Below are 14,348 nucleotides of genomic sequence, written 5' to 3' on the forward strand. Positions count from 1 at the left end.
ACATCAAGGTATCGCGGAATTTAAAATACCCACAATGCATAGGTCTTCCTTTCTATCTGATCCAACATGGTGAGTGTATGGATATTTCGTTTGGTGGGGAAAAGATACATGTTTTCATCCCTTACCATCTTATTTTTTAAATGTTTTTGTGTCATAAAAGTTACTCTTACTTGTCGTACATAAACAAAGCACCCATTTCACATTGGTATGGTAATAATGTTTTGCTTTTTTAACCGAAATCTCCCATGACTTGGCACTTGGAAGTTGTCCGCAGGAACACCACCCATACAGAGTGGTTTATTTTAACACCATCTGTGTCTAGGAACTTGTTGAAATGCATGGAAACGTTAAATCATGCATTACACTTTTTACGCATCTTGGAAAATGTATAGTTGATGTGGGACTATTGCAAGGGCTATTGCAACGTAGCTAGCGAGTGGGCTAGCTAGTCTCGAAGGCCTAACTTCGCGTCAGTTCAGGTTACGTGTCTCACGGCCTGTTCCATGCGCCCAGATTGCGTTAACTCATTGTCCATAACAGTAGTAGTGAAGGATATCAAATTATCAAGTAATTGGAAGTTGTCAAGTAAACCATTGTATGCCTTTGAGAACTGGGTAGTTAAATGTGCTAACTAGGTGGCCATAGCTAACGTTACCTCCAAAGACGCTAGTGTTGATGTCTTGTTCGCACAGACCTTTTTATTAATGGCTTTTGCAATGATGCTTTGAATTTCTTGAACTGAATCTGTTATGTTGATTCAAAACACGAGCTTTTTAACCCTGAGCTAAAGCCACAGTCAAGTTATATTCTGTTAAATGTATTTGACCGTTTAACATGCTGACCAGTCTACCGGTTTTTGAAAGCCTAAAGGCAAGAAGTCTAAGGGGAAGAAGGTGGCACCTGCCCCTTCAGTGGCCAAGAAGCACGAGGCCAAGAAAGTGGTCAATCCCCTGTTCGAGAAGAGGCCAAAGAACTATGGCATTGGTGAGTAAAGTCAACCTGGGATTTCTATTAGATTTTCACTAACTGTTAGACATTTTCCCATGTCAGCATGTGCAGATGATGTAAAGAATATTTGCTATCTTAACAACAATGCAGACAACCCACCAAGATCGCTGATGCACTTCTTTCATGAATATAGTGGCTTCAGGCTATTTTATATTCAATCCAAAGTGATTAGATGCACTAACCCCCCCCCCCCCCATGTTTATAGGTCAGGACATCCAGCCCAAGCGTGATCTGACACGCTTTGTGAAATGGCCCCGCTACATTCGCCTGCAGAGGCAGCGCTCCATCCTGTACAAGCGTCTGAAGGTCCCCCCTGCGATCAACCAGTTCACCCAGGCACTGGACCGCCAGACGGGTAAGTCTGTGCATGGGCTTATCAATATTGCTGAGTTGTGTGTTGACATGGGGGAATTGTCTCTGGAGATGGCTGGTATATTGTGGGTTTTGCAGATGATGTGAAAGAATATTTGCTAACTGAACAGCAATGTTGACACCCACCAAGATCACTGATGCACCTTACTGTACTTGAAAGACCCTCAAGCTATTCGGCTGGATCCCTAACTTTTAACAACTTGAGTTGCAGATGTTTTCTGCAATTCCTCAGATCCAGTGGGATGTACTAATTCTGTATCTCCGCAGCCACACAGCTGTTCAAACTGGCCCACAAGTACAGGCCGGAGACCAAGCAGGAGAAGAAGCAGAGGCTGCTGGCCCGCGCTGAGCAGAAGGCTGCTGGGAAGGGAGATACCCCAACCAAGAGGCCACCTGTTCTCCGTGCAGGTGAGGGATTGAAGTCATTTTTAGATTGCATACTTTGGCCTTGATGCAATGATGTTTGAATTTCTTCACCTGAAACAATCATGTAGTTTGAGCTTTTTAACTCTGAGCATCAGCCACAACAATTGTTTTTGACTAGAACTTGTGGTTGAACATGTTTTTGATATCCATGTTGAATTCTCCCATAGGTGTGAACACAGTCACCACTCTAGTGGAAAGCAAGAAGGCCCAGCTGGTGGTCATTGCCCACGATGTGGACCCTATTGAGGTAGGACTCCTTTCACTATTCTATGCTTATTTTGCTCATTATGGGTGAGCTGTTGCAGACTTGATCATTATTCATGGGCTAATGTGGTTCTTTGCAATGATGCTTGAATTTCTTCACCTGAATCCTCAATGTGGATCAAAACATACAATCTTTTTAATTCTGAGCGAAGACTAATGTAGTTGAGAAGCAAAAGCACAGTCAAGTGTTTGGTCCACAAAGAATAGATACTTGACATTTTCGTTTCCCCTTTGTAGTTAGTGGTGTTCCTGCCTGCTCTGTGTCGTAAGATGGGCGTCCCTTACTGCATTGTCAAGGGAAAGGCCAGGTTGGGACGACTGGTGCACAGAAAGACCTGCACTTCAGTTGCCTTCACACAGACAAACCCGTAAGTAACAGGTGGCATGGCCAAACATTTGTGAAAGTGGTGATGATGCACTGAGGCCTAGGAAGTTGCGCTTGTGCTTTATAATATTGATTAAATCCTTTGGCAATGATGTATGAATTTCTTCAACTGAACATGTTGCTTTATGAGCTTTTTAACCATGAACCAGTGTTAGTGTTAACTGGATCTCATATGTTCTTTGTGATGATGCACTGATGACATGTTCCTACCTTTTCAGTGAGGACAAAGGTGCCCTTGCCAAGCTGGTGGAAGCCATCAAGACCAACTACAATGACAGATACGAGGAGGTGAGTGGCTGGTCTGCCCACCATCTTTGTTAATATTGACAAGTAGTCAAGCCAGTATGTTTTGGTGTCCTGAAGATGGAATGGGTTCACAGTTTGGTTTTGCAGATGACTTGACACATTTGCTCTCTTACAGGGGATATTGACACCCACTAAGGTCACTGATGCAATTTTTTGTTAACGACCATTTGCATGTGTTAATTTCTGTATATGGCTTCAGGGCGGGGAATTGGCAGGAACCTCACTATACTTAGGCACCGATGCAAAATGTATTGTGATTTTTTTTTTGTTCCAAACGTATTGCTCACTGTATGCTGCAGGGAGACAGAGGACCTGAAAACGAGTTCTGGTCAATAGTGCTGAACATGTTGGCTCACAGTTTTTTGTGGGATTGAGAACAAGCTATAGGATTAAAAATGCCAGCCTTTTGGCACAGGCACAGCAGACTAGCTCTAGCTAGCGCTACCTTTTTTACAAACTGATACTGGAGTCAAATATCGATTGTCAAAAATATTGCGATATCCTGTTGCTACATAACTGGAGGGGATCTGGAGGCCACACAAGTCACCAGATTGCTGCAGTCTTCACCTTTCTCTAAAATGTCTTTATTATGCCATTCCCCACCAGGCTGAATTAAATCATGACAATGTGCTTCCTTTCCTAGATCCGTCGTCACTGGGGAGGTGGTATCATGGGCCCCAAGTCCACAGCCCGCATCACAAAGCTGGAGAAGGCAAAGGCCAAGGAACTGGCCACCAAGCTCGGATAAACTGTTTGCTATCAAAATAAATGTTCCAAGAAATATGCACGTTTTTTCTGGTCTTTTGTCAGATTGGATTGTGTGTATACTGAACAAAAACAAGTTTACAGAGTTCAGAAAAGGAAATCAGTTAATAGAAAAAGTGCAAACTAGTCCCCTTTCAGCGAAATTTACAGTTTTGAATGCAAAATGTGAACTACGAAATTCGTGTAGATCCGATGAGAAAAGTTTGGCTGAGCCACTTTGTTCACACACATAACAATGCAGCATGCGACCGAAGAGAAGAGACAAAGTATGCAGTATCAGCGCGTGCTCTGGAAAGACAGCGGGAGAGTGGCATGTCAGTTTGCCAGTTAACTTACAGTCCTCTTAAAATAACCCTAATTTATAAGACGGTTCTTATTTGATCAATGGTGGTGGTCGGACCCATCTATGTGAATCTAGCCACAATAGTGGACTTTGCGGTTAGCCTTCAAAATAAAAGTATCATTGACTGACACGAATGAATACAAATAGTATAATTATGACATTGAATAGATCATGCTAAATGAGTTTGTCTTTTGGTTTTATATAACATTTCAGTCTGAAATCACACGGGATGTATTGGACTTAGAATTTAATGACAGGCATACTTATTTCACTGTACAACCTTACCTGTGGATCAATGACATGGGGTGTCAGTCTACTCGGTGACACCCAGAGTACATTTGTGTCGTAGCTTTGATTGTGGGACTCTGAAAGAACTGAATTGAGCCACATTTATTGTCAACCCATGTGTATTGAACACTATTCCAGAGAAAAAACTACTGCGTGGATGTTTTGGAGTCTGATAACTCTGAGGAGGATGTTGGGAAAAAATATATTGGGTATTGAGTAGACTGATACCCCATTTCATTGATCCCCAAACCTTAGGTAAAGCTGTACAGTGCAATATGAATGTCACCTCCCCCTAGAGTTGCAGGATGGTGGGACGAGACAGGGACCAGAGTCGGAGCGGGCAGAACTGTAGTGGAGAGGAAAACCGCATCAGCCAAGGAAAACAGGCACAACAGGATCTGAATAGTAACAAACTGCTATAAACGCACGCTGACTGAGCAGAGATTACATTCTGGCAGCGTGGAAGTGGCAGGGCTGAGTATTTGTAGAGGTCTTGATTATGGAACAGGTTGCAGCTGGTGGGGATCTGCTCTGACTCCAGCACACTTGTCTCGCCCACACACATTCAGAGGGGGAAGGGGGAGTGGCGGCAGGCCAAGGAGACACAGGATGAGCAGCAGAGGGCGTTGCTGGAGCAGATGTGACAGTCCTGTATTGACGCTTTGCCTGTTTGATGTTTCGTTGGAGGGCATTGTGGCATTTCTTATAAGCTTCCGGGTTTGAGTCCTGCTCCTTGAAAGTGGCAGCTCTGCCCTTTAAATCAGTGTAAATGCTGCCTGTAATCCATGGCTTCTGGTTGGGAATTGTATATACAATCATGGTGACAACTTCATCGATGCGCTTATTGATGAAGCCAGTGACTGATGTGGTAAACTCCTCAATGCCATCGAAGTATCCCAGAACATATTCCAGTCTATGCTAGCAAAACAGCCCTGTAGTTTAGCATCTGCTTCATCTGATCACTTTTTTTATAGACCGAGTCACTGGTACTTCCTGCTTTTATATTGGCTTGTAAGCAGGAATCAGGAGGATAAATTATGGTCAGACTTGCCAAATGGAGGGCGAGGGAGAGCTTTGTACGCATCTCTGTGTGTGGAGTAAAGGTGGTCTTGAGTTTCTTTTCCCTCCAGTTGCACATTTAACATGCTGATAGATATTAGGTAAAACTCATTTAATTTTCCCTGCATTTAAGTCCCGTGGCCACTAGGAGTGCTGCCTCTGGGTGAACGGTTTCACATCAAAAAAATACACTAGTAGTTGTATCTGATTGTCAGGGAAATTAACCTACTAGTTTATCAAGCTGCTTTTTTAATACAACTTTTCACATAACAAACATTACCTGTCATTGTTGATGACGTCCTAGGATCAGTGGGTTAACAGCCTTGTTCAGGGGCAGAATGACAGATTTTTAACTTGTCAGCTTGGGGATTCGGTCTTGCTATCTTTCGGTTACTTGTCCAATGCTCTAACCACTAGGCTACCCTAACGACCCAACACTCTAACCACTAGGCTACCCTAACGCCTCTACACTCTAACCACTAGGCTACCCTAACGCCTCTACACTCTAACCACTAGGCTAATATATCCCATTTAGCAGACGCTTTTGTCCAAAGCGACTTACAAGTCGGCTGGGGCCACTACTTTTACATATGGGTGGCCCCACTCTAACCGGGAATGCCGAACTCCCACGACGCTCTGGCACTAGGCTAAGCGCCATGCTCTACCGACTGAGCCACACAGGACCCAGCCGCCCCTCCACTCTAACCACTAGGCTACCCTAACGCCTCTACACTCTAACCACTAGGCTACCCTGCCACCCCTACACTCTAACCACTAGGCTACCCTGCCGCACCTACGCCCTACGCTCTAACCACTAGGCTACCCTGCCGCCTCTACGCTCTAACCACTAGGCTACCCTAACGCCTCTACGCTCTAACCACTAGGCTACCCTAACGCCTCTACGCTCTAACCACTAGGCTACCCTGCCGCCCCTACACTCTAACCACTAGGCTACCCTGCCGCCCCTACACTCTAACCACTAGGCTACCCTGCCGCCCCTACACTCTAACCACTAGGCTACCCTGCCACCTCTACACTCTAACCACTAGGCTACCCTAACGCCTCTACACTCTAACCACTAGGCTACCCTAACGCCTCTACGCTCTAACCACTAGGCTACCCTAACGCCTCTACGCTCTAACCACTAGGCTACCCTAACGCCTCTACGCTCTAACCACTAGGCTACCCTAACGCCTCTACGCTCTAACCACTAGGCTACCCTAACGCCTCTACACTCTAACCACTAGGCTACCCTAACGCCTCTACACTCTAACCACTAGGCTACCTGCTGCCCCTCCACTCTAACCACTAGGCTACCCTAACGCCTCTACACTCTAACCACTAGGCTACCCTAACGCCTCTACACTCTAACCACTAGGCTACCCTAACGCCTCTACACTCTAACCACTAGGCTACCCTAACGCCTTAGGTACATATGTACACATACAGTGCATTTGGAAAGTATTCAGACCCTTTGACCTTTCCCACATTTAGTTACAGCCTAATTCTAAAATGGATTGAATTGTTTCTTTCCCTCATCAGTCTACACACAATAGCCCATAATGACAAAGCAAAGACAGGTTTTTAGACATTTCTACGTAAGTATTCAGACCCTTTACTCAATACTTTGAAGCACCTTTGGCAACGATTACAGCCTTGTGTATTCTTGGGTATGACGCTACAAGCTTGGCACACCTGTAGTTGAGAGTTTCTCCCGTTCTTCTCTGCAGATCCTCTCAAGTGCGGTCAGGTTGGATGGAGTGTTGCTGCACAGCTATTTTCAAGTCTCTCCAGAGATGTTTGATTGGGTTCAAGTCCAGAGACCACTCCTGCACTGTTTTAGCTGTGTGTTTAGGGTCTTTGTCCTGTTGGAAGGTGAACCTTCGCCCCAGTCTGAGTTCCTGAGCGCTCTGGAGCAGGTTTTCATCAAGGATCTCTCTCTGTACTTTGCTGCGTTCCTCTTTCCCTCGATCTTGACTAGTCTCCCAGTCCCTACCGCTGAAAGACATCCCCACAGCATGATGCTGCCACCACCATGCTTCAACATTGGGATGGTGCCAGGTTTCCTCCAGACGTGACCCTTGGCATTCAGGCCAGTTTGGCAAGTCTTGGGGGTTCCAAACTTTTTCCATTAAAGAATGATGGAGGCCACTATGTTCTTGGGGACCTTCAACGCTGCAGACATTTTTTGATACCCTTTCCCAGATCTGTGCCTCGACACAATCCTGTCTCAGAGCTCTACGGACCACTCCTTTGAGGTCCTGGCTTGGTCTTGCTCTGACATGCACTGTTAACTGTGGGACCTTATATAGATGTGTGTGCCTTTCCAAATCATGTCCAAACAATTGAATTTACCACAGGTGGACTCCAATCATGTTATAGAAACATTTCAAGGAGGGTCAATGGAAACAGGATGCACCCAAGCTCAATTTTGAGTCTCATAGCAAAGGGTCTGAATACTTATGTAAATACGGTATTTCTGTTTTTAATTTTTAATACATTTGCAAACATTTCTAAAAACCCAGTTTTCACTTTGTCATTATGGGGAATTGTGTATAGATTATACATTTTTTTCATTTAATACATTTTACAATAGTTCTGTAACAAAAGTCAAGGGGTCTGAATACTTTCCGAATGCACTGTAGGTAGGGATAAAGTGACTAGGCAACAGGATAGATAATAAACAGTATCAGCAGCGTATGTGATGTGTCAAAAGCATTAGTGCAAAAAGGTTCAATGCTTATAGTCCGGTTAGCTTATAGTCCGGTCGCAAATCAACAGCTCAGACATGAGACGTATATGTGGTGAAGGTAGGAAACAACATCTCCACTTTGCTGATCCTCAACACTGGGGCCCCACAAGGATGCATGATCAGCCCCCTCATGTACTCCCTGTTCACTCATGACTGCGCGGTCACGCACGCCTCCAACTCAATCATCAAGTTTGCAGATGACGAAACAGTAGTAGGCCTGATTACCAACAATGATGAGACAGCCTACAGGGAGGTGGTGAGGGACCTGGGAGTGTGCTGCCAGGAAAATAACCTCTCACCCAATATCAACAAAATCAACAAAACTAAAGAGCTGATTGTGGACTTCAGGAAACAGAGGGAGCCACCCCCCTATCCACATCAACAGGACCGCAGTGGAGAAGGTAGAAAGCTTCAAGTTCCTCGGTGTAGACGTCACTGACAAACTGAAATGGTCCACCCACACAGACATTGTGGTGAAGAAGGCACAACAGAACCTCTTCAACCTCAGGAGGCTGAAGAAATGTGCCTTGGCACCGAAAACCCTCACTAACTTTTACAGATGCACAATTGAGGGAATCGTGTCAGGCTGTATCACCGCCTGGTATGGCAACTGCACTGCCCGCAACTGCAAAGCTCTCCAGATGGTGGTGCAGTCTGCCCAACACATCACCGGGGGCGAGCTCCCTGCCCTCCAGGACAGGTACAGCACCTGGTGTCACAAGAAGGCCAAAAAGATAATCAAGGACAACAACCAACCGAGCCATTGCTTTCACCCTGCTATCATCCAGAAGCCAAGGTCAGTACAGGTGCATCAAAGCTGGGAACAAGAGTCTGAAAACAGCTTCTATCTCAAGGCCATCAGACTGTTAAATAGCCATCACTAGCACATTAGGGGCTGCTGCCTTATGCACAAAGACTTGAAATCACTGGCCGCTTTAATGATGGAACACTCGTCACTTTAATAATGTTTACATATTTTGCATTAGTCATCTCATATGTATATACTGTGTTCTGTCGTATTCTACTGTATCTTAGTCTGTTGCTCTAAATTCCTCGTCCAAATATTTATATATTCTTAAATCCATTCCTTTGCTTTAGATTGTGTGTATTGTTAGATATTACTTGTTAGATATTACTGCAATGTTGGAGCTAGAATCACAAGCATTTCACTACATCTGCTATATATTGATATATTGCTAATTAGCATTTTCGAATCTGAGAGTAAATAGAGCCGAATATATTGATAAGTCGCCTTGTCCAAAGAGAGATTTACATAGTTAGCAATCCCAATCCCATCTGCTAAACATGTGTATATGACAAATAAAATTTGATTTGATTACCCATAAAACCTAGCGGCCAAACAAGAAAATGGTTCCAATCATTTTTCCACCATTCGTTTTTACCATAAGTGATTTTAGAAACACAAAAGTATTATCTGAGTTTTCGCTACCGCCTGCTGTGTACCGGAGTCCTCTTTGCTATATTGCGGTAGACAGTGTTCTTCACTCCCACTTGTTGAACACCTGCCCTCACCATAGTTAACAGAACTGCTGGAAAACAGTGTCAAACAGGTCAGGGGCAAAGGACATTCTCTACTGGTTGCCCCATCTTTTGCTTGTACAGCAGGCTGGGAGGCTGCAGCGACGACGTGTGCTGACTAACTAGCTAGCTTTCTTGTTAGCGACACCATGTGCTAGATTGCTAGTTAGTGTTGCCCCTACCTGCTGTGTACCGGAGCATTCTGTGCCCGACAGGCGGGGGGGGGGGAAGAGACTGTCTACCGGTTGCCCCCACTAGCACAGCAGGCGGGAGGCTGGTGGGACGCCATGTGCTAACTAGCTATCTTGCTAGTTAGTGGCACTGTGTGCTAATGTAACGGATGTGAAACGGCTAGCTTAGTTAGCGGTGCGCAGAGGGTCCCTGATTTGCGCCCGGGTATGGGCGAGAGGACGGTTTAAAATTATACTGTTACATTGATGCTGTTGACCCGGATCACTGGTTGCTGCGGAAAAGGAGGAAGGTCAAAAGGGGGGTGAGTGTAACGGATGTGAAACGGCTAGCTTAGTTAGCGGTGCGCGCTAAATAGCGTTTCAATCGGTGACGTCACTTGCTCTGAGACCTTGAAGTAGTAGTTCCCCTTGCTCTGCAAGGGCCGCGGCTTTTGTGGAGCAATGGGTAACGATGCTTCGTGGGTGACTGTTGTTGATGTGTGCAGGTCCCTGGTTCGCGCCCGGGTATGGGGAGGGGACGGTCTAAAGTTATACTGTTACACTAACTTGCTAGTTATCTAGCTAGAAAACAGTGTCGCACCTGCCTCCTACCTGCTGTGTATGGGATAAAACCGCCAGCTACTCCGGTACACAGCCGGCGAGAGGCGGGGGCGACACCGTGTGCTAGCTAGTTTACTTGTTTGTTAGCCTCTTTTGGACTAGCTGGCTAAGCTAGCACACAGAGTCCTTCGCTCCCATCTGCCAAACACATGCCCCCGCCATCGTTAAGAGAACTGTGGGAAAACAGGTCATCTATAAGTCTTTGCTAAATCACACTACCAACTATCACCCTCGGGCACTTAAGGAAATCATGAATGTCATGGATATATTGGAATTAATGGATATATGGAGGCTTAAATACCCTGACCTCGTGAGATATACATGGCACAGGCTTAATCAAGTTAGTCATCTTGATTACTTTCTTATGTCATTTTCTTATGTCATTACTCATACAGAATATCCACATGGGCGAAGGATATTGGAAATTTAATCAAAGCCTACTAGATGATAAATTGTTTATAAATAGGACAGAAGAATTTATAACTGACTTTTTCAGACATAACATACAGTTAAGTCAGAAGTTTACATACACCTAAGCAAAATACATTTAAACTCAGTTTTTCACAATTCCTGACATTTAATCCTAGTAAAAATTCTCTGTCTTAGGTCAGTTAGGATTACAACTTTATTTTAAGAATGTGAAATTCCAGAATAATAGTAGAGTGATTTATTTAAGTGTTTAATTCTTTCATCACATTCCCAGTGGGTCAGAAGTTTACATACACTCAATTAGTATTTGGTAGCATTGCCTTTAAATTGTTTAACTTGGGTCAAATGTTTCGGGTAGTCTTCCACAAGCTTCCCACAATAAGTTGGGTGAATTTTGGCCCATTCCTCTTGAGCTGGTCTAACTGAGTCAGGTATGTAGGCCTCCTTGCTCGCACACGCTTTTTCAGTTCTGCCCACAAATTTTCTATGGGATTGAGGTCAGTGCTTTGTGATGGCCACTCCAATACCTTGACTTTGTTGTCCTTCAGCCATTTTGCCACAACTTTGGAAGTATGCTTGGGGTAATTGTCCATTTGGAAGACCCATTTGCAATCAAGCTTTAACTTCCTGACTGATGTCTTGAGTTGTTGCTTCAATATACCCACATAATGTTCCCTCCTCATGATACCATCTATTTTGTGAAGTGCACTAGGCCCTCCTGCAGCAAAGCACCCCACAACATGATGCTGCCACCCCCATGCTTTGCGGTTGGGATGGTGTCTTCGGCTTGCAAGCCTCCCCTTTTTCCTCCAAACATAACGATGGTCATTATGGCCAAACAGTTCCATTTTTGTTTCACCAGTCCAGAGGACATTGCTTCAAAAAGTACGATCTTTGTCCCCATGTGCAGTAGCAAACCGTACTCTGGCTTTTTTATGCCGGTTTTGGAGCTGTGGCTTCTTCCTTGCTGAGTGGCGTTTCAGGTTATGTCGATATAGGACTCATTTTACTGTGGAAATATATACCTTTGTACCGGTTTCTTCCAGCATCTTCACAAGGTCCTTTGCTGTTGTTCTGGGATTGATTTGCACTTTTGGCACCAAAGTACGTTCACCTCTAGGAGACAGAATGTGTCTCCTTCCTGAGCGGTATGACAGCCGCGTGGTCCCATGGTGTTTATACTTGTATACTATTGTTTGTATCGATGAATGTGGTACCTTCAGGCATTTGGAAATTGCTCCCAAGGATGAACCAGACTTGTGGAGGTCTACAATTTTTTTTGAGGTCTTGGCTGATTTCTTTTGATTTTCTGTCATGAGATTTTGATGAATAATGACTAAATTAGGTATACATTATTTAGCTTAAAACTACAACTAAACAGAATACTATGTTACTGTATGGATGTATGAATCTTATTATAATCCTAGTACTGAATATAACGTGTGTAATTATAATCAAGAATTAGAACAGACTGTCTGTTCCTTGGTAGAGCCGAATGAAGTTATCGTCAGACTGGCTAGAATGCTGTGTCCCCTGACATCTTATCTCTACACAGGGAGAGGAGAGACCTTGGGCTAGCAGTAAATTATTTAACAGGTGGTGGACGATGTGGGAAGGCTTGTGAACTATACTGCCATTGTATCAGAGTGGAGGAGGGACAGTTTAAAACCTATGAGCGTCATTTTTAGTTTATAACCTGTTTTAAATTGTACCATGATCAGTACTCTCGAGAATAAACGCTATTGATTGATTTTGAGACTGGTCTCTGTCTATTTTATGCAAATAAGTATTGTACAAATCCTTAGAAATGGGCAGAGTGTTTTAATTGAATTGGTTGATAAACATATAGGAATCAAATTCCTTTAACATCTTCTCATGATGTTAAGCAAAGAGGCAGTGAGTTTGAAGGTAGGCCTTGAAATACATCCACAAGGACATCTCCAATTGACTCAGGCTAATTGACATAATTTATCAGAAGCTTCAAAAGCCATGACATCATTTTCTGGAATATTCCAAGCTGTTTAAAGGCACAGTCAACTTCGTGTATGTAAACTTCTGACCCACTGGAATTGTGATACAGTGAATTATAAGTGAAATAATCTGTCTGTAAGTAATTGTTGGGAAAATGACTTGTGTCCTGCACAAAGTAGATGTCCTGACTAACTTGCCAAAACTATAGTTTGTCAACAAGACATTTGTGGAGTGCTTGAAAAAACGAGTTTTGATTACTCCAACCTAAGTGTATGTAAACTTCCGACTTCAACTGTAGGTACAGCAGATCCCCTTATTGTATGGGACACTTTAAAATGTGCCTGTAAAGGCCATGTAGTTCAGTTCATCTATAAAACAAAAAGGACTTTAGATCAAGAGTCCATATTAATAAAATTGAAGGACTAACAGTACAGTTAGATAGCAATACAAACTTTACCATAGAGGCACAGAATAAGTTAGAGGAAAAACAAAAAGAAATGGAAAAACTTATTCAAGAAAGATCCAGTGTAATATATTATAAACATAGAGCAAACTGTATGGAATATGTGGAAAAATACACAATTCTTTTTCAATCTTCAATATAGTAATGCAACCAAACAAAAGTATTGAAACATGTTATAAATCAAATCAAATTTTATTTGTCACATACACATGGTTAGCAGATGTTAATGCGAGTGTAGCGAAATGCTTGTGCTTCTAGTCCCGACCATGCTGTAATATTTAACAAGTAACCTAACAATTTCACAACAACTACCTTATACACACAAGTGTAACGGAATGAATAAGAATATGTACATAAAAATACATGAATGAGCGATGGCCGAACGGCATAGGCAAGATGCAGTAGATGGTATAGAGTACAGTATATACATATAAGATGAGTAATGTAGGGTATGTAAAGTATATAAAGTGGCATTGTTTAGAATGTCGAAGTGATACATTTATTACATCAATTGTTTAATTATTAAAGTGGCTAGAGTTGAGTCAGTGTCAGTGTGTAGGCAGTAGCCACTCAATGTAGTGATGGCTGTTTAACAGTCTGATGGCCTTGAGATAGAAGCTGTTTTTCAGTCTTTCGGTCCCAGCTTTGATGCACCTGTACTGACCTCGCCTTCTGGATGATAGCAGAGTGAGCAGGAAGTGGCTCGGGTGGTTGTTGTCCTTGATGATCTTTTTGGCCTTCCTGTGACATCAGGTGGTGTAGGTGTCCTGGAGGTAAGGTAGTTTGCTCCCGGTGATACGTTGTGCAGACCATGATACCCTCTGGAGAGCCTTACGGTTGTGCGCGGAGCAGTTGCCGTACCAGGCGGTTATACAGCCCGACAGGATGCTCTCGATTGTGTATCTGTAGAAGTTTGTGAGTGCTTTTGGTGACAAGCCAAATTTAACAGTGAAGAGGCGACTCCGGGATGTTGGCCTTCTAGGCAGAGTTGCAAAGAAAATGTAATATCTCAGACTGGCCAATAAAAATAAAAGATTAAGATGGGCAAAATAACACAGACACTGGACAGAGGAACTCTGCCTAGAAGGCCAGAATTTTAGAGGACACAACGAGAGGAAAAATTCCCCTAACAAGGGCAACTACAAGGAGCTTGCAGAGGTAATAACACGTTATGATGCATTACTTGC

At 43.7% G+C, this 14,348-nt stretch overlaps 1 protein-coding gene and 6 non-coding genes across 7 annotated transcripts; all 7 read left to right on the top strand.

Annotated features, from left to right (window-relative positions):
• The first annotated feature begins 66 nt into the window (after window positions 1-66).
• Window positions 67-3,544, top strand: LOC135543827 (large ribosomal subunit protein eL8). Its single transcript, XM_064971156.1, has 8 exons — window positions 67-75; window positions 864-984; window positions 1,214-1,363; window positions 1,648-1,788; window positions 1,974-2,053; window positions 2,308-2,438; window positions 2,674-2,743; window positions 3,405-3,544. Exons 1-8 carry the CDS (start codon window positions 67-69, stop codon window positions 3,507-3,509), a joined length of 807 nt encoding a protein of 268 aa, XP_064827228.1. The 3' UTR covers window positions 3,510-3,544.
• On the top strand, window positions 712-788 carry LOC135544773 (small nucleolar RNA SNORD36). Its single transcript, XR_010456394.1, has one exon. It is a non-coding gene; the product is annotated as a small nucleolar RNA SNORD36 (small nucleolar RNA).
• On the top strand, window positions 1,055-1,123 carry LOC135544756 (small nucleolar RNA SNORD24). Its single transcript, XR_010456378.1, has one exon. It is a non-coding gene; the product is annotated as a small nucleolar RNA SNORD24 (small nucleolar RNA).
• LOC135544757 (small nucleolar RNA SNORD24) lies at window positions 1,454-1,522 on the top strand. The gene has a single exon (XR_010456379.1). It is a non-coding gene; the product is annotated as a small nucleolar RNA SNORD24 (small nucleolar RNA).
• Window positions 1,832-1,899, top strand: LOC135544784 (small nucleolar RNA SNORD36). The gene has a single exon (XR_010456404.1). It is a non-coding gene; the product is annotated as a small nucleolar RNA SNORD36 (small nucleolar RNA).
• On the top strand, window positions 2,145-2,221 carry LOC135544785 (small nucleolar RNA SNORD36). The gene has a single exon (XR_010456405.1). It is a non-coding gene; the product is annotated as a small nucleolar RNA SNORD36 (small nucleolar RNA).
• LOC135544752 (small nucleolar RNA SNORD36) lies at window positions 2,539-2,604 on the top strand. Its single transcript, XR_010456374.1, has one exon. It is a non-coding gene; the product is annotated as a small nucleolar RNA SNORD36 (small nucleolar RNA).
• Window positions 3,545-14,348: the final 10,804 nt, after the last annotated feature.

The sequence above is a fragment of the Oncorhynchus masou genome, chromosome 8, assembly GCF_036934945.1.
Source record: "Oncorhynchus masou masou isolate Uvic2021 chromosome 8, UVic_Omas_1.1, whole genome shotgun sequence".
NCBI classification, from domain to species: domain Eukaryota; kingdom Metazoa; phylum Chordata; class Actinopteri; order Salmoniformes; family Salmonidae; genus Oncorhynchus; species Oncorhynchus masou.

Excerpts from the sequence above, each read along its gene's own strand:
- LOC135543827 (XM_064971156.1), top strand. Across the intron at positions 985-1,213 it reads GCCAAAGAACTATGGCATTG|GTCAGGACATCCAGCCCAAG; the intron begins GTGAGTAAAGTC and ends CCATGTTTATAG. Across the intron at positions 2,054-2,307 it reads ACGATGTGGACCCTATTGAG|TTAGTGGTGTTCCTGCCTGC; the intron begins GTAGGACTCCTT and ends TCCCCTTTGTAG.